Source organism: Camelus ferus, chromosome 5 (genome assembly GCF_009834535.1).
Source record: "Camelus ferus isolate YT-003-E chromosome 5, BCGSAC_Cfer_1.0, whole genome shotgun sequence".
Lineage (NCBI taxonomy): Eukaryota > Metazoa > Chordata > Mammalia > Artiodactyla > Camelidae > Camelus > Camelus ferus.
In genome coordinates, this window is record NC_045700.1 from 2,566,142 (window position 1) to 2,587,600 (window position 21,459).

The following is a 21,459-nucleotide window of genomic DNA, read 5'->3' on the forward strand; positions in this document are numbered from 1 at the left end:
GTTACAACTAACGTTCTGAAGAATGATATAACTAATGGTTACCAGACTTACGCACAGGTGGCAGGTAATTTTGACCTAGTGGTCACCATCTGGGAGTGAGGAACTCTGAGTTTTGGTCCAGGCTAGTCCATTAATTAACTAATTCTGAGCAGTTAAACCCTGAGGTCCTCATTTGTAACTTTCACAAGTTCAGGAGTTCCTTCTGGTTTTGACATCGTCTTAGTCCATAAATATAGGGCTAAGTCATGTGCAGATCGGACTAGGGTGATTCAACACCTAGTGAATGGAAAGAGGTCATACCCGCAGGTGTGGATTTTTATCTGCCCCGGTGTGGGGTGAGGTTGGAGGTGGCCTTTACGTCGTAAGGGAAAGCAGTAAAGATGGCAGCAAATTACTCATTGAAGGAAAATAGACAATAACTAATCACATGTGAATAAGGGTCTGCATTTTTTAAACAGCCTTTTCATCTCACCTGATTTTTGCAACACGTCTTTTAGAGAATGAACCTTTTAAGGGAATATTTTGAAAATATTCTACTTCACCAATGCAACGTTCATTTCTGGGAAAATCGTTACAGTCTGTCTCAGGTTGTGAGTTCCACAGGAAACTGGACTTGTAGTCTCGCCTTACTCTTTTCCTCAACTGCAAACATCTCTCCTCCTCCCCGGATTCCTTCACCCTATCCTCTTCCCTCATGTAAATACAGATAAACATCCCCACACTTTGGGAAGAACCGAAGGATGAATTTAGTGTTGTGCAAACATGCTGTCAGAAGGCTGAGCTGTGAGTGGTGCCTAAAATCTGACAACCACACTGGTTTGCTTATTTAAAGCCTGCAGGGATGGAGGAGCAGATGGTGCTATGTGTCTTCCCGCCCCAGCCATGTGTCTGGTGTGATGTCGGCCCAGCTTTAGCCAGGCTACCAATCAGGAGGGAAGGACTGCCCCACACAATGTGGTCCTCACTCCCTCGGTGGCGTCACCCCTCGTCTCCCCTCCACTTCCTATCCTCCTTCTCCCAGGTCGATGGCAGACCTCTAGTACAGAAGAGCTTTTGGTGATGTCCATTCCTGTGCAGCTTTCGTGACACAGAAACGAGATCCCAGGAATAAAAGTGTTGAAATGGCTGCTCTGGAGCGCAGGAGACATTACAGACAAATCATATACTGCAGTTTATCCTTTAAAGGGGGACTTTCTGCCTCTCTTCTCATTTCATCTATAAAAATGATCTTCTGGTTAGATATGGCAGAGATGACCCGGTTTTGCCGATGGAGAAACAGCTGAGTGCATCGAATGTATTATCTGGAGTCACCAAGTGGAAAGAGGAGACCTGATCTAGAGTGAGGATCCTCTGGTTCTGACAATCCTGACACTTTCCACTATCCTAGACTGTCCCAAATCAGAAATAAAAAAAAAAAAAATAATGATAATAATAATAATTACGGTTCACCCTTGAACAACGTGAGTTGAGGGGTGCCCCCCTCTGACACAGTGGAAAATCCGCTCTCGGATCCGGATTCTGCATCCGCGGATCCCACCCACCGTGATTCCCGAGGCGCTGTCCTAGGTATTTATTGAAGCAAAAATCCGGTATAAGTGGACCTGTCCAGTTCAAACCCTCATTGTTTGACGGTATTATTCTCATTTATGCTGGATCATTTCTCTTCTGCTTTAAGAATAGGATGCATGTAAAAATAATACATACTTTTGTATTCAGAATGGTTTTATGGACACACTCTTAGTTCCTGATGACGAGGGGTAGTTTGGCCACCAGTCTGAGTCCTGGTCTAGTCTCCGTTTAGGTGACTTGTCAGGTTTGTTTAGGTGGCGCTGAGAAGACAGAAGGAACTTTCTGTGGGCTGGGGAGGGGAAGGTTTTTCTTCCTTTCTCATTTGAAAACTTTTAGAGACAGGAGAACAAATGTTCAGACACTTCCTCTAAAAGCCACTGCCATGTACACAGTCCATGAAAAAAGGGGTCCTGAGAAACTCCCTTTCTGTGAGCACAGATCGTTTTCAATGGGTTCATCAGTTTCCAAAGTGGAAACGTCGACACCACCGAGGGAGACAGGAGGGAAGGACTTCTCAGAAGAGGAAACGGGCAGAGGGGAAAGCGACCACTGGTATCAGGAGGCCAGCAGGGCTGGAAGCTTACTTCTCCTTGAGGCCAGCGCCTGGGGGAAAGGCACCTGCACAGGGCTGGGGAGACCAGAAAGATCGCTTGCCTGGATGGCTGCACCATTAGACACCCATTTAATTGGCTTGGACATAATGTCGGTGAAACTTTCTTCCATCTTTACTTATTTGTTGACATCTTCATGTTTCTCAATGGTCTCTGAGCTCCTGAGGTCCGAGGCTCAATTTTACTCAACTTTATCCTCATGCCTATTCAAGGGCAAGCATAAAGTAAGACCCTATAATAAATAAATATTTATTGGACTGAATTAAATGGAAATGATTAGGTCATTTCTGTTTCTGCCCAAGGAGGAAAATAAAGTTAGGAACACGATACTCAAAAATGTCATTAGTGATATATTAAAAACAAAAAAAAAGGACCTCATGAAAATGGAAGCATAGTTTTATACATGTTATTTGTTTAATGCATACCATAATGAATATTACTTGACCTTCAAAAGGTCTTTAGTTTGCTTATAGAAGTGGGTCTTAGAAAAGTTTTGAGTTATTGGGAGATTGTGGAAGGGGTTTTATCTGAAATTGGAGGAGCATTGTAAGCATAGATGAGGATAAGTGAGGTTCGTAATTCAGCTGCAAAGAGAAATCCTTTGTGGTGCTGAGTGTGTGTGTACATGTGCATGGTGTATTCATCTGGGGCTCAGTTCGGCTGAGTTCAATCTTCTGCAGTCAAATGTTTCCTGATGATGAAATCAGCAGAAGCAAATGGAAGATTTGCGTTACATTCGAATTGTTTCCTACCATATAAACAGAGTAACAAATTTGTATTTCCAAACAACTGTGTGGGAAGCGTGCAGGGACCCCCACCCCCTTCACCAGCATCTTCTGCCTGTTGTAAAGTGGCCCTGAGTTCTGCTTTCTGTTTGCAGAATGACCAGCACTCCCGAGGTGCCCTTGCTGTGATTTTCATGTTATTCCTCCCCAGGGAGGCTCTGGCTCTATTGTGTGTTCGTCAAATACCTCAAAATATTTTTCAAACATTTGTGTTTGGGAAAAACTCAAAATACACTTTGCCAGTTGATATTTTTTTTTACACATTCAACAAACAAAATTTTAATCCTTATGTTTCTCATTAATTTTCTTGCAAATAGATGAAATACTGCTCTCCAGGAATTTGCTGGGTAAACAAGCCACGTCCTAATCCCATGTACATTTTCCCCTTAAAAATATCAAATCAGCTCTTCCTCAGAGCCTTTGATGTCATGAAGTTTCCTTCGAAACTGAGTAATGCGTTTCAAATTTGTTTTGAACGAGGTGTGTCTAGATTACATGAGCTCATTTTGCCATGTTCTGCAAGATCAATGGTACATAAAATGGGAGAAAAGTAAGAGCATTGTCACTGTTATGTGGATTCCTCCCTTCCTTCCTTCTTCCCTTTCCTCCCTCCTTCCCTCACCATTTCATTCTTTCAATGAACCTTTACTGAAACCTTATTATATGCCAGATTATTTGCTAAGGTCCCACAAAGAGCGTGTCACCTATTGGAGAACACAAACCAACAAATGATTGATCACAAACTGTTCACATGGCCACGATGCTCTGTGAAGAACAGGGTCCAGGACATGAGATGGGATGATCAGGGCAATCTGGGGAACACACCCATGTTGTCAAGACCACACCTCTTCCATGGCTCCACCCTGTTCCACATCTGGGCGGCATCAGGGGAGCCTTACTACATTTAGGGAAGGCTGGAAGGGTAGCTACTGATGGAAATGTCAGATTCAAGGTTGTATGAGATTGGAGACTATTCTCTGTCACTTCATAGAATAGAAATGAATAATTAAACTTAGTAAGTCATTTTCCAAAGACTTTCTCACAACTGCGAGTGAGACATTCTGAATCATTCTGTTTCTCTAGACAGAACTATTCCAAGGGTCCTTAGGGAGGGTCCTTACCCTCCCTGAAGGTGAGAGGGTAGTTAAACAACATTCCCCATTTTTAAACAGTCTTCTCTCTTATAGGCTAAGCTCAGTAGCCCTAACTTGAGGCTTTGCCCAAGTGGTTGATGAAAGGAACGCATCGATGGTTGGACTTCTGAGTTAAACAAATCTGGGCAGGAATTCTGGTCATATTAGGTCCCAGTGTTGTGACCCTGGACAAACTACTTAGGATCTCTGAACTTGAGTTTCCCCAACTGTGAAAGAAAAGTACCACCTGTCTCTCAGGCTGTTGTGAGGAGTATTTGAACTGGCACATGGAAACAGGAGCACTGGCCTCGGACAGAGCAGGTAGTTCATAAGCGGCTGTGGTTAAGGCTTTGATTACACTCCTTATGGAATATTTCTTGCTAACATGACTTTCTCTCTCTCTCTGTCTCCTATTGTTTTAGACAACTGTGATGACCCATTGGCTTCCCTGCTCTCGCCAATGGCTTTTTCCAGTTCCTCAGACTTCGCTGGTACTACCAGCCCAGCTCAACTCCACCGAAGAGTTGGTGAGTAGGTGATTGAAGCCCTAAAGGCGAGTGCTGAGTAAAGCGAGCATCTCCACGCGCTGGGGCCATGCCCAAGGGCAGCGTTCAGGAGAGGAACGGGGAGGGGGTTAAAATGGAATGAAACCAGATTTCCCAGCACGTAACGGACATCCAAAGCATGCTGATCACTGTTCCCCTAAACCCACCTTACTCTTCTTTGATTTATCATGAGGAATTTTTTACAAATTGTTTTTAAAAATTTAATTTCCTTCATTTTTGTATTTCGTGTACTTACCATAAAAACCTACCAAAATATATTCTTATTATAACATGTTATAAGAAGGAAGAATGAATTCTACCAAGATATTTCCTTCAATAACTCATTTTTACAATATAATAAATGTTTCTCATTTTACACATATAAAATACTAATACGAAAAATGAGAAAATACAAAAAAAAAATGTGTAATCCTACCAGCTAGAGATAACTGTGATTAAATATTGGACGTGTGTCTTTACATAATAGAATTAAGAACGGGGCACTTAACGTCTTATGTGAAATGCCTTTAACAAATATGATGTTTGATATCTAGACAGATACATTTTAAATCACATTTAAAGTGTGTATATAGATATATTTGTATTGTTGAATTTCTTAATTTTGAAAGACTATTTTAAATACCTGATGATGTTTACATATCAAATTAACATGCGAAACTTTTTTTCAAGTTGAGAAAAAAATTGTATGCAGTTTCAAGAGGTACACAGATCCAGCAGAGTTCACGTGAATTAGTCTTGACTATATTTCCCCATTGAGATGTGAGGTCAATCACATTAGTAAATTTCCAGTTTTGATTCATCTTTACCTTCTAGAATAAGTCCTAATTAGTAGCTGTGTTATTGATATTGTTTCTAGGAATGTACAGCATGATTTAATTTGTTAATATTCTAATTTATAACTTTGAATCTCCATTAACAGGAAAATTGATTTATAATGTTTATTTATGTATTTATGGTTTGCTTCATACTGCATGTCACAAGTATTCTGGTATAATGGGATCAATGACTTACAACTTAGTAATTTCTACATTTTGTTGAGAAAGGAGTTTAAGAATGCTATTCTAAAGGAAAAAGAAGGGCCAATCAAAGACCCAGCAGGAAAATATTAATAACAATTTTTTATGAATACTGCCTTTTCATGAATTCTCTGTGCCAAAAATTTTATAAAGCATTTCACCCATACTGTGGTATTTAGTCTCTGTAAAGATACTGTAAAGTAGGCATTATGACCTTTTATTTTAGACAGGCTTCTTGAGGCTCAGGGAACTCATAGAACATGCCTAAAATCACATGGTTAAGAAGGAGAAATGCTTGGATTCACATCTAAATCATCTGAATCCAAAGTTTTTCTCCTAATCATGTCAGCAAATTGATTCACTAACATGGGTTAAAGAGGGGTGTATTAGAAAGAAAAGAGACTTGGAAACTAACCAGAGTTCAAATGCTGCCTATAGCGTTTACTTACAAGTTCTGTGAGCATCTGTAAGTTACTTACCTGCTCTCAACCTCGGTTCTTTATCTGTAAAGTGGACCAGTGATGCTGGCTTTGAAGCATTGTGTGCATGCTAAGAGCAGACTTGCATATTCAAAAGCTCCTTCTCACTGCAGGGTAGAGTGTTAGACTGGAGCAAGGAGGACCACTTATCATTCCAGGAGAAGACATGGGTGGGCAGATTTGACTGCAGGGTTTCCCACAGGGCATCCAGAGCCAGGGCTCATCTCAATCCCACCCAGTCGAGTGGTGGCAGAAGGTCATTACTGCCTCTAGCTTCTTCGTGGTTTCTGGGCAAGCAATGAGTCTGATCACAGGCCAGCTCCTCTCCTAAAGGACAGATACTGACAGGACACAGATGTCTCTGCTTCAGTTTATTATAATTACCTGCTCATGGGGAAATCTGGGCACCTGAGCACAAGGCTAGCATGAGTGTATACAGAGAGGAGGCTGACCTCTCCTCCTTCTCCCAGCTGGGGTCTAAATCAGGAAGATCATTCAGGAGATATGGTCAGAGTGTTACCAAGTCCAAACTCATTCTGCTCACCACACAAAAGGCCAATAAATCAGGAGACAAAGTATTGGGACAAGGAATAATGACTTTATTCAGAAAGCCATTAGACCAAGAAGATGGGCGACTCATGTCCTAGAGAACCATCTTCCCCAAGTCAGAATTCAGGCTCCTTTTACACTAAAAAGAGGAAGGGGTGTGGTTAGTTGTTGCAAACTTCTTGTGGTGGAATCCTTTGTTCTTGCAGCTGTCCACATGGGTCAGGTCACAGTGTCCCTGTAAACCTCCAACAAGACAAATGTTATTCTCTGTTCTGCAAGTTTTTAATCTCTATATGAATGAGCAAGTGTTATACCCTTAAAGGTCAGAGCCTTGCGAATGGGTTTCCATATATTTCAGGCTCCAGGCAACATTCTTTTACAAGAGGTGCAGAGCCAGCAAGACTGAGCCCAGGAGACAGAGCGCAGGGTCAGAGCCAAAGGACAGATCTCATATGGAGTCAGATTTGTTTTTCCCTGTAACAAGAGGGTCGGAATGGAGTGGCCCAGAACCCAACATGCAGCACAGCTCCCACGGCTGACAACTTCCCCTCCATTCACCTGGCTGATCCTTGCCCTTAGGGGAACTAAACACAGGCTCAGGAAGATAGTAGGTCACTGGTTCTCTTCCAAGCACTGTACATTCGAATAACCTGGAGAGCTTTGTAAACTGCAATGCCTGAGCCCATCCCCAATGTGTTCTGAACTAATCGTCTGGAATGGGACTCACCACAGTTATCGGGAAAGTAAATAATTACAAGCTTCCCTGGTGATTCTAAAATCCAACAAAGGCTGCAAATGACTAGTTTGGATGAATTCCTGAATAACAATTCTTCTATTAATATTAAATGAGCACTTATTATGTGCCAGGCACTGTGCTGAAACTCTGGCATGTGGTTGGAAAAATAGGTACAAAACTTATTCATATAGAATTTACATGGAGAATACAAATTACCATAAAATCAATAACTAACATTTGTTGTTAGTGATAATTTTGACGTCATATATATACACAATATAAATGATGTGCATATGTGTATATAAATATATACAGTATGATATACAAAGAGTTAAATTTATTCGTATGGTTGGATTTATACAGAGTCAGAGACATATGTAGAGAAAGGTGCATATGCACATGGTCGGATACACATATCCACATGTAATAGAATATGTTTACATATGCATATACTTGTCTATGGATGCATATATGGATGTACATAGTAATATATGATACACACATATAATACATATATAGAAAATAAGCAAATATAGAATATTTATAATAAAACAAATGTTGTTATGTTAATATTATTAAGAACAGATTTTTATCACATTTTCCAAATGTAAAATTTAGAAAGCCGAGAAACCTGTAATTTTTTATTAACATTGAACATATCAGCCTAAAGCAATAATTTATTTGTCACCTTTTAAAAACAGAGTAATGTGCTATCTGTCCACTGAAACGGCTAGTAGTTTTCGCTCTGTCTAATGAACAACTTTTTTTTTCTACATGTCCTCCTTTTAAACTTCCTTTTTATTTTAAAAAGGGTAGACTTCAAACATACCCCAAAGAGCAAACTGTTCCACATGGTTTGAAATCTAGAATAATGTCAGATACGCGTGAAAATTTCAAAAAGCATCTTGGTTTCGATTTGAATTCTGCATATAGTGTTTTATTAAACAGCAAGTTCACAGCCAGATGCCAGATAATTGCTACTAGTTCTATCGTTATCAGGTGAGGCTCCTCCCTGTGAGGTAAGATAAGGTGCCTAGTTTATAATCCTTCTGCAAGCAGCTTATGCCCGCCAGCACAAAGCTAAAATCACGATATACTTAGCACTTCCATGAGCCATCCCGGTCTCAGCCCTTAAGGCACATCAACTCAGTCCTCACAATTGCCCTCCCTGTAGGTATGATTAATATTATCTCACTTTCATAGATAAAAATGCCACAGAACAGAAAGCAAAGAAAAGAATATCAGAATAATACTTCTAGGCAGACACAGAACTAGTTAATGTCTTACAGGATAATAAACATTGAAGGGTTATAGCTTCTCTGTTGGGCAAGCATTTATGAGTTAACATGCCGATTCTTAACATCTAAGGTTGAATCAACCTGTGAATAGCAAAATCAAATGACAGGTACATTCTCCTTGAGAGTTAAACAATCATTGGGTAGACTTGTTAAAAATTGCCTGAGGATGATGTTGAAAGAACAAACTGTATTCTCTTTTGATTTCCAAGTTCTGGATTTTTTTTTTTTATATAGTCCATCCATTCATTTAGTCACGTATCTCGTATTTTACAAATTCCTTCTCTCAATCCCATTCAGCCTTCTATGCACTTGTCAGGGAACTTCCTCGTATCCACCCCAGATGAAATCTACATTGTCAAACTCCTGACATCCATAAGGCTACGTCTTCCTCAGTGAGCTGAATGTGTTCTTGCAGCCCCTCACTGCTGAACTATTTTACAAAGACCAACTCCCTGCAAATCTTCATGTTACCGGATTCAAGTTTGGCTGCTCACTGCTCATAGGCCAATAATCAAGAGTCAAGTGTCAGTAGAAAGGAAAGTTGCTTTAATCAGAAGAGTTGGCAATCTGGAGAGACGGTGGACTCATGTCCTGAGACCAACTCCCAATATTCTGCTCAGCCATGACAGTTTTTAAAGGAAAGAGGAAAGGAAGAATCAGGAGGTTGGGTTCTGCATCATCTCCATTGCATGCCGATGGGCTGACTCTCTCTTCAGCTGTTATCTTGCCCGCATGATCTGCCTACAGAATTGCTAAGGGGGCTGTTGAGGGTGAAGAGCTAGTCATTCTTTAACTGCTCAGTTCTTCATTCTTACTTCTTTTAATCTAGGAAAAGAATCAACAGGTTAGTCAAAGCATGGTGTGCACTCAGGAGTCATAATTCAGGAGTTGCTTTCAATTGCTTGGTGATCTCATTCTTATAAGTAGTTTATTTTAAGGTTAGAGGGGGGACAGAAATGTACAAACAAGAAAGAGGAAAAAGAGCTGCTTTCACTCAGACAACTTTTAATACTGCCACACCCCCTGGGAATCACATACACCTTTGTCATGCATTGAACATATGGCACTAAGGACCACTTTGCTTCCAGTGTGCTCCGGGAACTCAAGCATACCCATTTCTGGCTCATCTTACACCCAGAAAGGAAGGGGGCAGAGAGGGTCCATTTGTCCTGGCAAAAGTTGAGAAGAAAAGTGTAGAAAAGGAGTGCTAATAAGTTCCCTCAAGACTCCAAGGAAAGCAAGTTCTGTCAGAGACAATCCCATCTTTCTGAGAGAAAACACACCCTTAGAAACAGGCTTTGACCTTAGGTCCTGCTGCGGCAGCCAAGGACCAGGCAACCCGCTGACAAGGAGTGGGGTTGGATGCTTAAAGTCCACGGTAATTGTCTTCACAATGCTATCGCCTCTGAGGAAGGGATTTGCCCAATGGAATTCCTCACCTTTCATCCCCACACAAAGAAATAACAAGCAAAGAAGAGAACTAATTACTTTTGAAAAGACTGGCCACACACATTAAACTGGGGTCAGAGTGCCATTAACTGGGCTGTCAAGTCGGTCTACGTAACTGTGGCTTAGCAGGGACCTGATGCTATCGAATGTGATTTGTTTTGTGGCAGGAAAGCCTTTGATCTGGGCTTAAAGTCGGCTGGGCTGTGGGAAGCACTTACCGTCGGTGGGAAGAGGGAGAGGAGGAGCAGGTTGCACAGTAGGAACCCACTGAGCCCTGGTTAGACCGGCTTGAAAGTCAGGGGAAGGTTTTCAGTGACTCGATGTGATTAGACGGCAAATGGGAAGAGGCATCTTTGGCCCCATGAAAGAAGAAGGATCTGGAGTTTTCTTTCCCATCCTTCCCTCCCCCCACCACCAATCAAGTTTTGCAAGCAATCACATTTCCCATCTCTTCCCTGAAACTTTTGTTCTTCTTCCTCACTCAATATATTTCTGAGATGCTTGCCTGTGTGAGCTGAGACTGTGTTTCTAGCATGATGATTATGTTGCCATGGAGAATTTGATTTTGTGTGTGTGTGTCAAGGCATTTTCAGCTTCCTGGGCTCATGGACGAATGAAGAGGCTTAGAGACCTTGCTTCCCTTTGGCACCAAATCAATGCAGCCTTTTTCTTTGCCCCTGGGGCAGCACTGGTTGCAAAATCTAAGGACCCATGAAAGTCTTTGGATGTTGGTTTTTTTCTTGGTCTCACCAGTCCCTCCCGAGGAGATGCACATTGAGAACAGTTCAGGAATCAGGGTTCTCACAATCTGCACGATATCAACTGTCCAGGGATTTGTTCCAGATAGCAAGTGACAATCCTGAGGATCCAATGTCACCGGCAGCATGAAAATGCCTGCATGCAAAAGATAGCACCAGTCTCCCATCTGGATTGGCTGAGCCAGATGCGCTAGGAATATGATCTCACTGGTTCAAAAAGACAGTGGGATATCCACAAGTCTGTCACTGGATTACCCCTCTCCCTGTAAAGGGCTCTTTCCTTCTTTTCAGCAACTGTCCTTTCTTTGGTCCTGTCCTAGCAGCTCCAGGCAAGGCAGATGTGGCGTTCTAAGCTTTCTTTCACTGTCTTATCCTTTCCCTGTTTCCCCAAAGTGTGTACTCTGGATAGTAACATAGACCTCACCTGACAGCTTATTGGAAATGCAGAATCTTATTCTTTGCATCAAACCTTCTGGTGCACCTGTGCGTTCACAGCTGTTGCATTCACATTCAAATCTGAGATGTACAAGTCTAGCACATTCCTGAAAATTCTGTTCCTTCAGTTTCTACCTCTGTGCCTTTTTTTCACTCTGGCTGTCAGGGCTAGGGGAGGATGGAAGGAAATCAAAGTCAGCTAAGTTATTATGAAGAGGAAGTCATGCTAGAAAATAGAAACTTAGAAACATAATCTTTATTTTTTATCAACATGTCAGTGCTCTAAGATAGTTGGTATTGTATTTTTAAAGATTAGGAAATAGACTCAGAAAGGACAAGCCATGCACCTAAGGATATACAGCTAATTTTTGGTAGGACTTGGATTTGAAATGAATTCTGTCTATCCCCTGTTTGCTAATATATTCTTCCGTGTTGATCTGAGGTCTTAATCTGAGTAAAGGTGTTATTGACTAAATAATCACCCTGTTCGGCAATTTTGGCCTTTCAGCTAAGTTTGTCAATATTTTAACCACAAAGATTGGACATTCAGGCATCAAAGAAGAAAGAGAGACCTGGTCTCTATGTTCCCTCCACAGCCCGGATAACGGAACTGGGGTCTAATAAGCCTGTGGGGAAAGCTAACCTGACCTAGATATTTAAACAATGCCCTGGGACATTCTTCTTTTACTGGGACAGCTACAGATCATTTAGAGATTCAGGAAAGGAATCTTCCGCTATTTAATGGGAGCCTTGGGACCATTTCTCAAATGCAGGCAAATCCAGTGTGATGACCCTCTTTCTATTCAGCCAGAATAATTGCAAATCAAAACGATGTTAAGAGGGGAAGGAGGTGTCTTATGAATACGTTTGCTCACTAATAATATAATGTTTCAACAATTCTGAACATCAGTATTTGGCATCACGAAGGCATTAGATAAGCCCATGCAACTCACCCTTTATTTAAAGGCCAAGTTGATCTTATGTCTAAGTAGCACTCTTTAAAATGTTAGCTAAGTGAATCACCAATCTGATGTCACTAATACTTTGTGAAGAGACAAGGTCTTCTTCAATTATCAGTTCACTGCTTTTAACTTAAAACATTATAACTGAAACATACAGTCATGAATTAAGAGCAACATAATCAGTGATACAGATTTCTCCAGTGATTGGCAGTTGGCTACTGTATCTGCCATGAGCATCACACACAGGAAGAAATAAGTTGTATTTGAATAGCGTGTTGTATGGTGGATGCTTTTGCTTTGTCTAACCTGGAATAGTTGGGATCTACTCAATCCACTCAATCTCTCTAGAAGATATCTTTCACTTCAGACATTGTGGAATTGGCATTAAAAAGATAAGCTAAGGGTTATTGAATCTACCATGTGGAGTGAAAATAGTAAGCTGTAACCAACTCTAAAAAAAAAAAAAAGCAGAAAACAGAAGTTGATATGAACAGGAAATTCATCTTTCTTCAGGATACCAGTTTAAATGTCCCTTATTCTATGGTGGTCCCTTCCCTGGGGCCACTTTGAGTGTTTGAAACCACACTTACCTGACTTAGAGTATTTGTTTATGCAATCAGCTGATTATGTCTGGACTTTGTTTTTCTAATCAATGTGTATGCTTGATTAAAATCCTGATTTTATAAAATAATTATTATCATTTGTTCTGCTAAGGACTTCCTTCTAATAAATCTCTTCCACCCAAACATCCAGAGCAGACAGATATCCCTGAGACAGCTTTGTCAGGGTAATTTTGTGGGCAAGTGACAGAAAACTCACCAGCATAAGAAAATTCACTAGCTTGAAAAAATATTAAATTATTGACACTAGACACATGGAAATTGAGAGGACGTATGGTGGTTGCAGGGTTGTTTACCTTGTAATAACTTAAGTTAAATGTGTTTGGTGAGATTTTTCCATATCTGTGTTCTATTTAACATTTTAATAGAATTAAACATAAAATTTATTGCTCTACGTGAAAGGCTTCAGAGCTGGGGAATTCAGTTCAACAACGCCAGCCTCAGTGTCAGCATCCTTCTGGAGCTAAGAAAGCTGCCCAGCCTCTCAGCCAGACACAACAATGTGAGAAACGAAGAGACCATGGCCTCTTATGGCTTGCTTTTAAGCCATTGACTTGTAATTCCTCAGAACGGCAGTATGGTGGGCATCACCTAGGAATTTGTTAGAAAACACAGATTGTCTGGATTCAGTTCCACACCACCTGAACCAGAAACTCTGCCAGTAGGACCTAGACATCCCTCTTTTTCCAAGCTCCCTATGTGATTGTGATGTGCTGAAGGCCAGGAACCACTGTCTGGGACAGTGAAACTCTCCCAGGACCCAAGCCCACTCACCCACTCTTCTGCTGCATCACCAGCAGGTGTTCCTTCATGTCCAATTACCTGTATCTGGTCGTGTGTTCGGTTCTGAATCCAATCACAGTCAAGGGTGATGGAATTATCTTGACTGGCTTTAGACTAATAATGATATGGAGCAAGAGAAGAAATGATTGCATCCCTTCCTTTCCTCTCTCTCTTAGGCTGTACATCTTGCTACCTTGTAGGGTCATATTACACATCTTCCAATCAAAAGGGTAATTTCCTGATGGAAGTTTGAACTAAGGCCAGAGTTCCTTTTTATGATCCCAAGATGACAGGCTTGTGGTAACGATTAAAAACTCTACATTAAAAAAAAAACTCTACATTATGCTGTACATCAGAAATGGACCCAGTGTAACTGACTATACTCCAATAAATAAATGAATAAATAAATAATAAGATTAAATAAAATTAAATTAAAAAAGAAAAAAAAAAAACTCTAGTATTTACCCATTTTGTGCCCAAGGCCTGACATCTGTGAGCTGATGTATATAATCTTGATCTTTGATTCTTCATAAAATAGACACTAACTGTGTTATTTTCATAGAAATCACTTCTCAAAGTCACAGAGTAGAAGGTGACCCTTTCCACTCAGACTCCAGACATAGTCTGGACTACTGTCCTTCAAACAACATGGCCTCAGGAAACCAGAGTAAATGGGCAAAACTTGCCGCTCATGAAAGAGAAGTGCCAAGTGGCAAGGCCAGCACTATGAGAGCTGCAGTTAAACGACTTTCAACTCTGTTACTCCGTTTTCCCTTCAAAGATTTTTGGGAGAGCTGTCTTTTTCTCTATGCGCCTAAGAGCAAGAGGAGTGTCTTATCTGCCTGCTCCGTCTTCTAGACTGCATTATGCATGGGTAGAGCTCAAAAATCTTATATTCATTAAATGAAGAATAAATAATCCACTAAAAATTCTCCAGGCCTCTAGGATGGAGAGAGTTAAATTGTATTGATTTGCCGAATTAAGAGAGAACTCAGCTTCCACCATTTTACAAGAGAAATTCTAGAGCAGTTCTCACCAATAGAAATTTCTCCAAGGATGGAATATTCCATAGCTGTGCTGGGACACCATAGCTGCCAGCTACACATGGCTATTGAAATACGGCTAATGCTACCAAGGAGCTGAAGTTTTCATTTAAGTTAAAGAAAATTAAATTTAAACCACCACATGTGGCTACCATATTGAACAGTGTAGTTCTAGTCTTTTCAAGTTTTATACTCATGACCCTCTCCCCTAAGTTTCTAAAAATGCCTGGGTGTTTTTATGGGTCTGTGCACTGGTCCTTGACCTGCCAAGGGGCACATTTGAAATGTCCTCCTTGGGACTGAACTTCAAATTTTCTACATTCCAAAATGCCCTCTTGCTGACCTTCCTCACTTCTTGTGTAACTTCGGAACTGTGAAATGTGCAGCCAGGTAGATTTTTCTGATCCATGAGGCCCTTAAAGGCTCCAGTCTTCCCGAGGGAAGAGAGTTATAGGAAGACATCACAGAGACACTGTCCGAGGAGTAAGTGTCAGAACCCTTCAGAGTAACAGTCCAGCTCTCTTCCATAAACACGGCAGGCAGACAAGTGTGTGGCCAAGTACACACACTGTCTCAGAGCCCGTGGTACCCCTGATCCTTGGTTTTCCTCACTTCAACACAAGAACAAAATCTTAAAAGTTGAGTTGAGATGGGACGTTCTGTTCAAATTATTGGTGGGGCGTGCATGATCTCCGGAGACAGGTTGTGCCGGTAGGTGGTGGAGTTGAGGGATGGGAAGCTAGCAGGATGTGTGGTCTCCACTGAAGTCTAGCTTCGTTTGGATGCCAAGAGGGCGTTCTGGACCACTGATCGCACCATAAATGTCAGCCCGCCTTGAGGCATGGGGAACCATCATTTGAACCTTGTATCCGTCAGTCACTGGCTGGGATGGAGATGGGAAGTGGTAGCTTCCCAGGCCAAAAGGCTTCTGTGTGGTCAAGGGCAAATCCCTGGAGGAGGAAACAGTTCTGGCTGTCAGCACAGCACTGGGAAATGACTCCACCTGCTCAAGAGGATCAGAGTTGAGCCCTACTGGTCTCCCCAGCAGAACCACTTCCAACCCCAGTAACGAACCACACCTTCCCTTCTCTGTCCCAGGGTTTTCTCTGTGCTTTAAACACTGCCGAGCCCTCCAGCAACCTTCAATCAATGTTTGACCCCATTTTCCTCCTGCTCTAACCCTAAAGTACATCCTACATCAGTGGGACTGACTCACCCGCAGGAATGGAGGGCTTGCCAATGCGCCATGGACTGGTTCCCCTTCCTTCTCTGTCTCATCTCCACGGCCCTCACTGGCTTCCTGGGGGCAGATCCCAGATGAACTACTTACACTCAAGTCCATGTCTCATAATTGGGAAGTGGGAACCCAGACTAAGTCATACACAGCGCGTGCCCTGTCCCCAGCCCCCACCAGACACTGCCTGCCCTTGAAGCTGCCTTAACTACGATTCTTGGGTCTCATTCGGATCCAAACTCCCCTCCTTTACATGAGTCTTTTCTTATGATCTCCTTTATTTTCTCCTGCAGATTGGCCTCAATAGGGCCACTCCAGGTTTTCCTACAGGTTTTTACCCATTTTGAAGCTCACAGGGTAGTTGGTCAAATCCCCACTTACTTTTCTCCTAAGAGGCTCCCTAGTCCCTAAATAATTGTGCAGATACAGGTGTAGGAGCCCTGCCCAGGGCCATCCAACAGCACCTCGGTCCTGCCCCACGTGCCCAGATGCAAAAGCGGGATGCCCAGTGTTCCAGCCAGCAGCCTCCCAGCCTCAGAAGTCCCTGCCCAGATGCGGGTCCTGTTACAAACCGTTCATAACTGATGCTCAGAGTGGAGACACAAGAAGCCCTCCCGGGCACTACGGGCCTGTTTGTGAATGTTGTTTCTGTTCTCACCCTTGCTGTATAAAGTTAAATATTTACAGGTGAGTCCACCTTACTCATCACCATCACTAGGTAGCTTTGTCCCCTCCAAAATCTCAGATCTGTGCTCACAGAAGTCCTGCCTGTTTAATAATTAACAACGCAGCTAATAATTCAATCTAAACTCCCAGTCATTTGTGCGAAGGCGCTTGTGGTTTTTTTAGGGCTGTGTGCAAATCTGGGGAGAAACACGTGCCCAGGAAACCCGCTCTCTTCGGGGTTTATTTTAGGGTTTTTAAAAATGGCCCGGCTGAGTGCTTAAAACAGATGAGGCTTGAAAATGCTATGTATATGTGATTATTTTAGCTCCTGTTGGTCCTGTACTAAATTCGCTCTTTTTTTTTTTTTTTTTGAATGACAGTTGTAAAATATGGCTTAGAAAAGACATGCCTATCTGTTTCGTGCCATTTCCAGTGTATGACATTAATCAATTCTCATTTCTCTTACTGAGTTAGACATGGAAGTAAGGGTAGCAACTGAGGAATTTCTGCGTTACCTTCCAATTTTCCTGTTTTACCAGGAGAGCCTACCCTAGCATGTGAAGTTAGGTGTAAGCACCAGGGTATAGAGGGCTGAGCGGGGAAGTGGACCTCTTGCCTACATTAAACTTTGCTTAGAATTCTCCATAAGCGTGACTTCCTGTTTTCTCTAGTCACTGGTTCAGGTTAAAATCTCAGGCAGGGAGGAGAGATTTGCAGAACTGGGTTGGAGAGCAGTCTCCCCAAGTAACCTGGGTATGCTAAGTGACACTTTAAGCCTGGTTTAGTCTCTAGTAAATAGAAGTTAGAAATACTATCACTGGGGGTTGGGGGCGGAGCTCAGTGGAAGAGCTCACGTCTAGCATGCAGGAGGTCCTGGATTTAATCCCCAGTACCTCCCCGCAAAAATGCTATTGCTGATGGCCATGAGAATCTAGTGAGATTCTGAAAGAGATGTGAAGTGTGAATCATGTTTCTAGGGAGAGTTGCTGTTATGAAGAGGGAGGAGGAGGGTGGGGTGCTCTGTCCCTGCTGCTGCGAGGCTGTGGAGCTGAGCAGTGAAGAAGGTTGGGCTCTGAGCGTCAGTTTTCTGGGTTTGAGTCCTGTATTCTACTACTTACCTATTGCGTGATCTTGGAAACGCTGCCCCATCATTCTGGCCTTGGTCTTCCCTCCTGTCAAATGGGGATAATGACAATAATCCTTATCAGGTAGATCTCCTGTGATGCTGATGAGTGGATGTCTGCCAAGTGTCTGGGGCATTGCCGAACACTAAGCAAGGACAATCCAACTGTCCCTGCTATTGTGAATGAACCAACACCCCGAGGGCGTGTGGAAGCGGGGTGATGGTGAGAAGCAAGAGGGCTAACTGAGCATGAAAATGTCCAAGTAAGAGCAAAGATGGGCACTTCTGAACTCACAAATGTTTAGATGTCCTTGGCAATTCTAAGTCTGACCTTAAGTATCCATCTGTGTTTGGATATGTGGGGAGGCGGGGATCAACTTGGAGACAAGTGTCCATCTTTCGATCCAGAGGTGATTTCTGGCTACTATTTTTTGTTCATAATAATCAAGACTAGCTCGTCGGATGTAAGCTAACTTGGATCACTAAATAAGTACGTAACACAGCGACTATTCATAGAGTAGTGGAGCCAAAACTTTAGAGGTTATCTCATACACTGCTTCCCAGACCACTCAGCATGCTGCGAGCACCTTTCTAAAAATACAGATTCCCAGGTCAGGCGCCTGGGTCAGTTACCCAGGTGTGGGCCAAGGGGCTCGTCACCTTTGCAAGCCTGCCAGGTGTTTCTGATGGTTTGAGGACATTTGAGAATCTCATCTCATCCAACCTCAGGAGTAGAGCTGGGTCTTGGACCAGGTCTCTGGGCTTTAAGCTGCATCTTCTCCCTCAAGTGAAGTCATGTTGGATGTAAGGTGTGATGCTTGGGGTGTGGAAAGTATGAACTAAGTTCCCATCTGCAAGTCATCCAGGGTCCCATGTCTCAGATGCTACAGAAATCTGAGAGGGGATGATTTTTCCCTTAAATTTATTATTTTCCTCTAAAATTCTATTAAATTTCATTCTGCTCAGACTACAGATTTATGGGAATTGCGGTTAATGGTCACTGGTACCGCAGCCACAGTTCCAGAGAGGGCTGCCTGCGTTCACACCAGCAACTTGCCAAACGCAAGTGTCTGCGTGTATGTGACACCCCGATTTAGAGAATAATCCGGAGACAGAAAGCTCGTGTGGGCACAGCGTGTCTTTAGAGCAACTGCAAATAGTGTCTTCAGGCTACTCTCATCATCTGTGAAAACACATTCATTGTTTGGGGGAAGCGATAAAAAAATGTTTGCCGTAGCAACCAAGGCAACCCAGGGCGTCTTGCCTATTAGCTGTAATGTGGGAGCATCTCCCACAGCAGAGGAAGAGTCCTCAGCAATTATCACCCAGAGAGTGTGCCTCCGCTTTACCAGCTTAGGCTGAAGCCCCTGGGTTTGGAAAATTCTTGACTTGATGTGTTAATGAACATCAAAAGCAGCCAGTCCATTCGGGTTTATTTCAGGGGATTCATAAGCTAAGGTCCTTACTGTGGGCAAATGGAAGATGTGATTTTCTTTAGACAGATTTGAAGAAATAGTTTTAGTATTAACGCCGCCTTTTGGTTTTGTTTCCATTTGGTTTCACTTTGGTTTGGGTCAGTCTTTTGTGATTTTATCCTTTGCAAGGCAGCAGCGAGGGTTCCTTGTTGTCTTTTCTTTCTTCCATCATTAGCATACAGTTTTATCATACTGCAAATGTGATCAGAATAATTAGAATAAATGAAGGAAAAGCTCTAAAGCCTGACTGGGAAGTCTAGTTGTGGACAATAAGGGATAAAGAGAAATAGTTAAGGTTTGAGTTTAATAATTTAAACTAATTAAATTAATTTAAGTTTAATAATTTAAAAAAATATTGATGCTCAAAGAATTCCATGTTATATCGCCCAGCTCTCAAACTGCGACATACATTCTTAACGCAATAAACATGTAAAAAATGAGTCTCAGTTTATAAAAGAAACACAACTGATACTAGAAAACACGTTACATGTGAAAGGATCAAAGGATTAAACCACTCCGATTTCCACCCCCCAGAAGAAGTCACCATACACATTTCTCTTTGTGTCAGAGTTTCACGATGTTGAGATCGTATCATTTACACAACTTGGCTTTTTTCCCTTGAGAAGAAAGAGGCCTCATGAAACGGGCAGCAGGAGAGATGAAGGGGAAATAAAGAGTAGGTTCTGAATAATCTTCGATTTCCTGGAAATGTGGTATCTCCTCCTCCTTAAGCCTCCCTGTCGGCTTTGAGAAATTGGGAGAGAGCAGAATGGACTGGGAACTGTGGGCACACAAGTGAAGACAGAATCAGTTGATAAAATTGTACTTGGGAACTCGCATCTCGAAATCCCTGTCCAGATGTCTCCTCCCAGTGCCTCCCCTCCTTATTGGTTTTTAGGCTTTTTAGAAGCTTTTTTCCCCCTTATATAATAGTTTCAAATGGCCGTACCTGACACCTGAGTGCCAGGTGTTCTAAACTTGCAGGGTCTCGGTTTCCCCCACTGTACCATGTGATGGTTCTGTTTACTCCACCAGATCTTGTATTTGCATTAAGCTAGGGTAACTGCAGTATCAGAAAGGTTCCAGGGCACAATAGCTTCACTGGAACAAGAATGAATTCTCCTTCAGAGTGCAGTTGACTCAGGATGATGTAGGCACCCAGCATCCTTCCATGACCGGGTTCAGCATTCAGCTACGTCCTTGTCGGCTGCACCCATCAGTAGTGGACAGGGAAAGCAAGAGGGGAAAAGACTCAACAGCTTGCAGGTGACAGATCACCCTCTACTCACATGTTTACTGGGGAGAAGTGTCCATCTGGCCATAGCTCTAATTGTATTGAATGCTGAAAAGCACAGCCCAGCCATTCTCCCACTACAGGTGTATTACAGCAGAAGGGAGAGAGAATGGGTATTAACCACAACTGGCAGTGTCTGTGACTGTATTTCTGTCTTGCAAAACACTTAATAAAGACGTTCCATGGTTGGTGCTGAGCGTACTGCTTCTCTGCCTTTTCCTGCATCTGAATCTTCTTAGATTTGTTGAACATTTGTCAAACAGAAGCATAATAGCACAGCTGTTGATGAGGGTGAAATTGACCCATAACATGTAGGCTGTGTCCTTTGGCCAGAGTGGGGCCCCACTCATGTCCTCTGTCACCCGTGTCCACGTGTCCACTCCCAGATGATGACAAGCTGTCTCTGCAGTGGGGAGCCAGTCGGGGTTCAGAAATTCCTCAGGACCAAGAAGAGGTCCAACTGACTCCTCCCGAGATAGCAAGAAAGTAGACTGGGACATCACTAGATGTTTTTCAATGGCCTGTGCTGAAACAAAGAGGAATTTATTGATTAATGCCTTTCAGTTGAAAATTCAATGAACCACCCAGCCTGACACCCTGAGCAAAGTTCTCAATCAAGGGATGGGTTTCATGGTCTCACCCCAACCATGGCTGGCAGAGACATCCTGCCATATGTTCCACTCTGGATTCAGGCATTTTGAGAACTCTTGGGTCAGTAAGAATGAATAATGACCTCTTTATTCAAATATGAAATAAAAGCAGAAAACTTAGACCCCAAGTCTTCCAAAGAAGCAGGAGCTGAGATTGATCTATGAAGTTCCATGGTGTCACATAATATAACTCTGGGGCCCCAAAGGCTTCCTTTGCATATTGGA

General features: G+C 42.5%; 1 protein-coding gene across 1 annotated transcript in view; it reads left to right on the forward strand.

The window, feature by feature from the left end:
• The window catches only part of CNTNAP5 (contactin associated protein family member 5), a 735,160-nt gene that overhangs the window by 159,284 nt on the left and 554,417 nt on the right, over positions 1–21,459 (forward strand). The window contains 1 exon segment of the mRNA XM_032479187.1: positions 4,521–4,625. Within this exon segment, the coding sequence (XP_032335078.1) occupies positions 4,521–4,625 (105 nt within the window).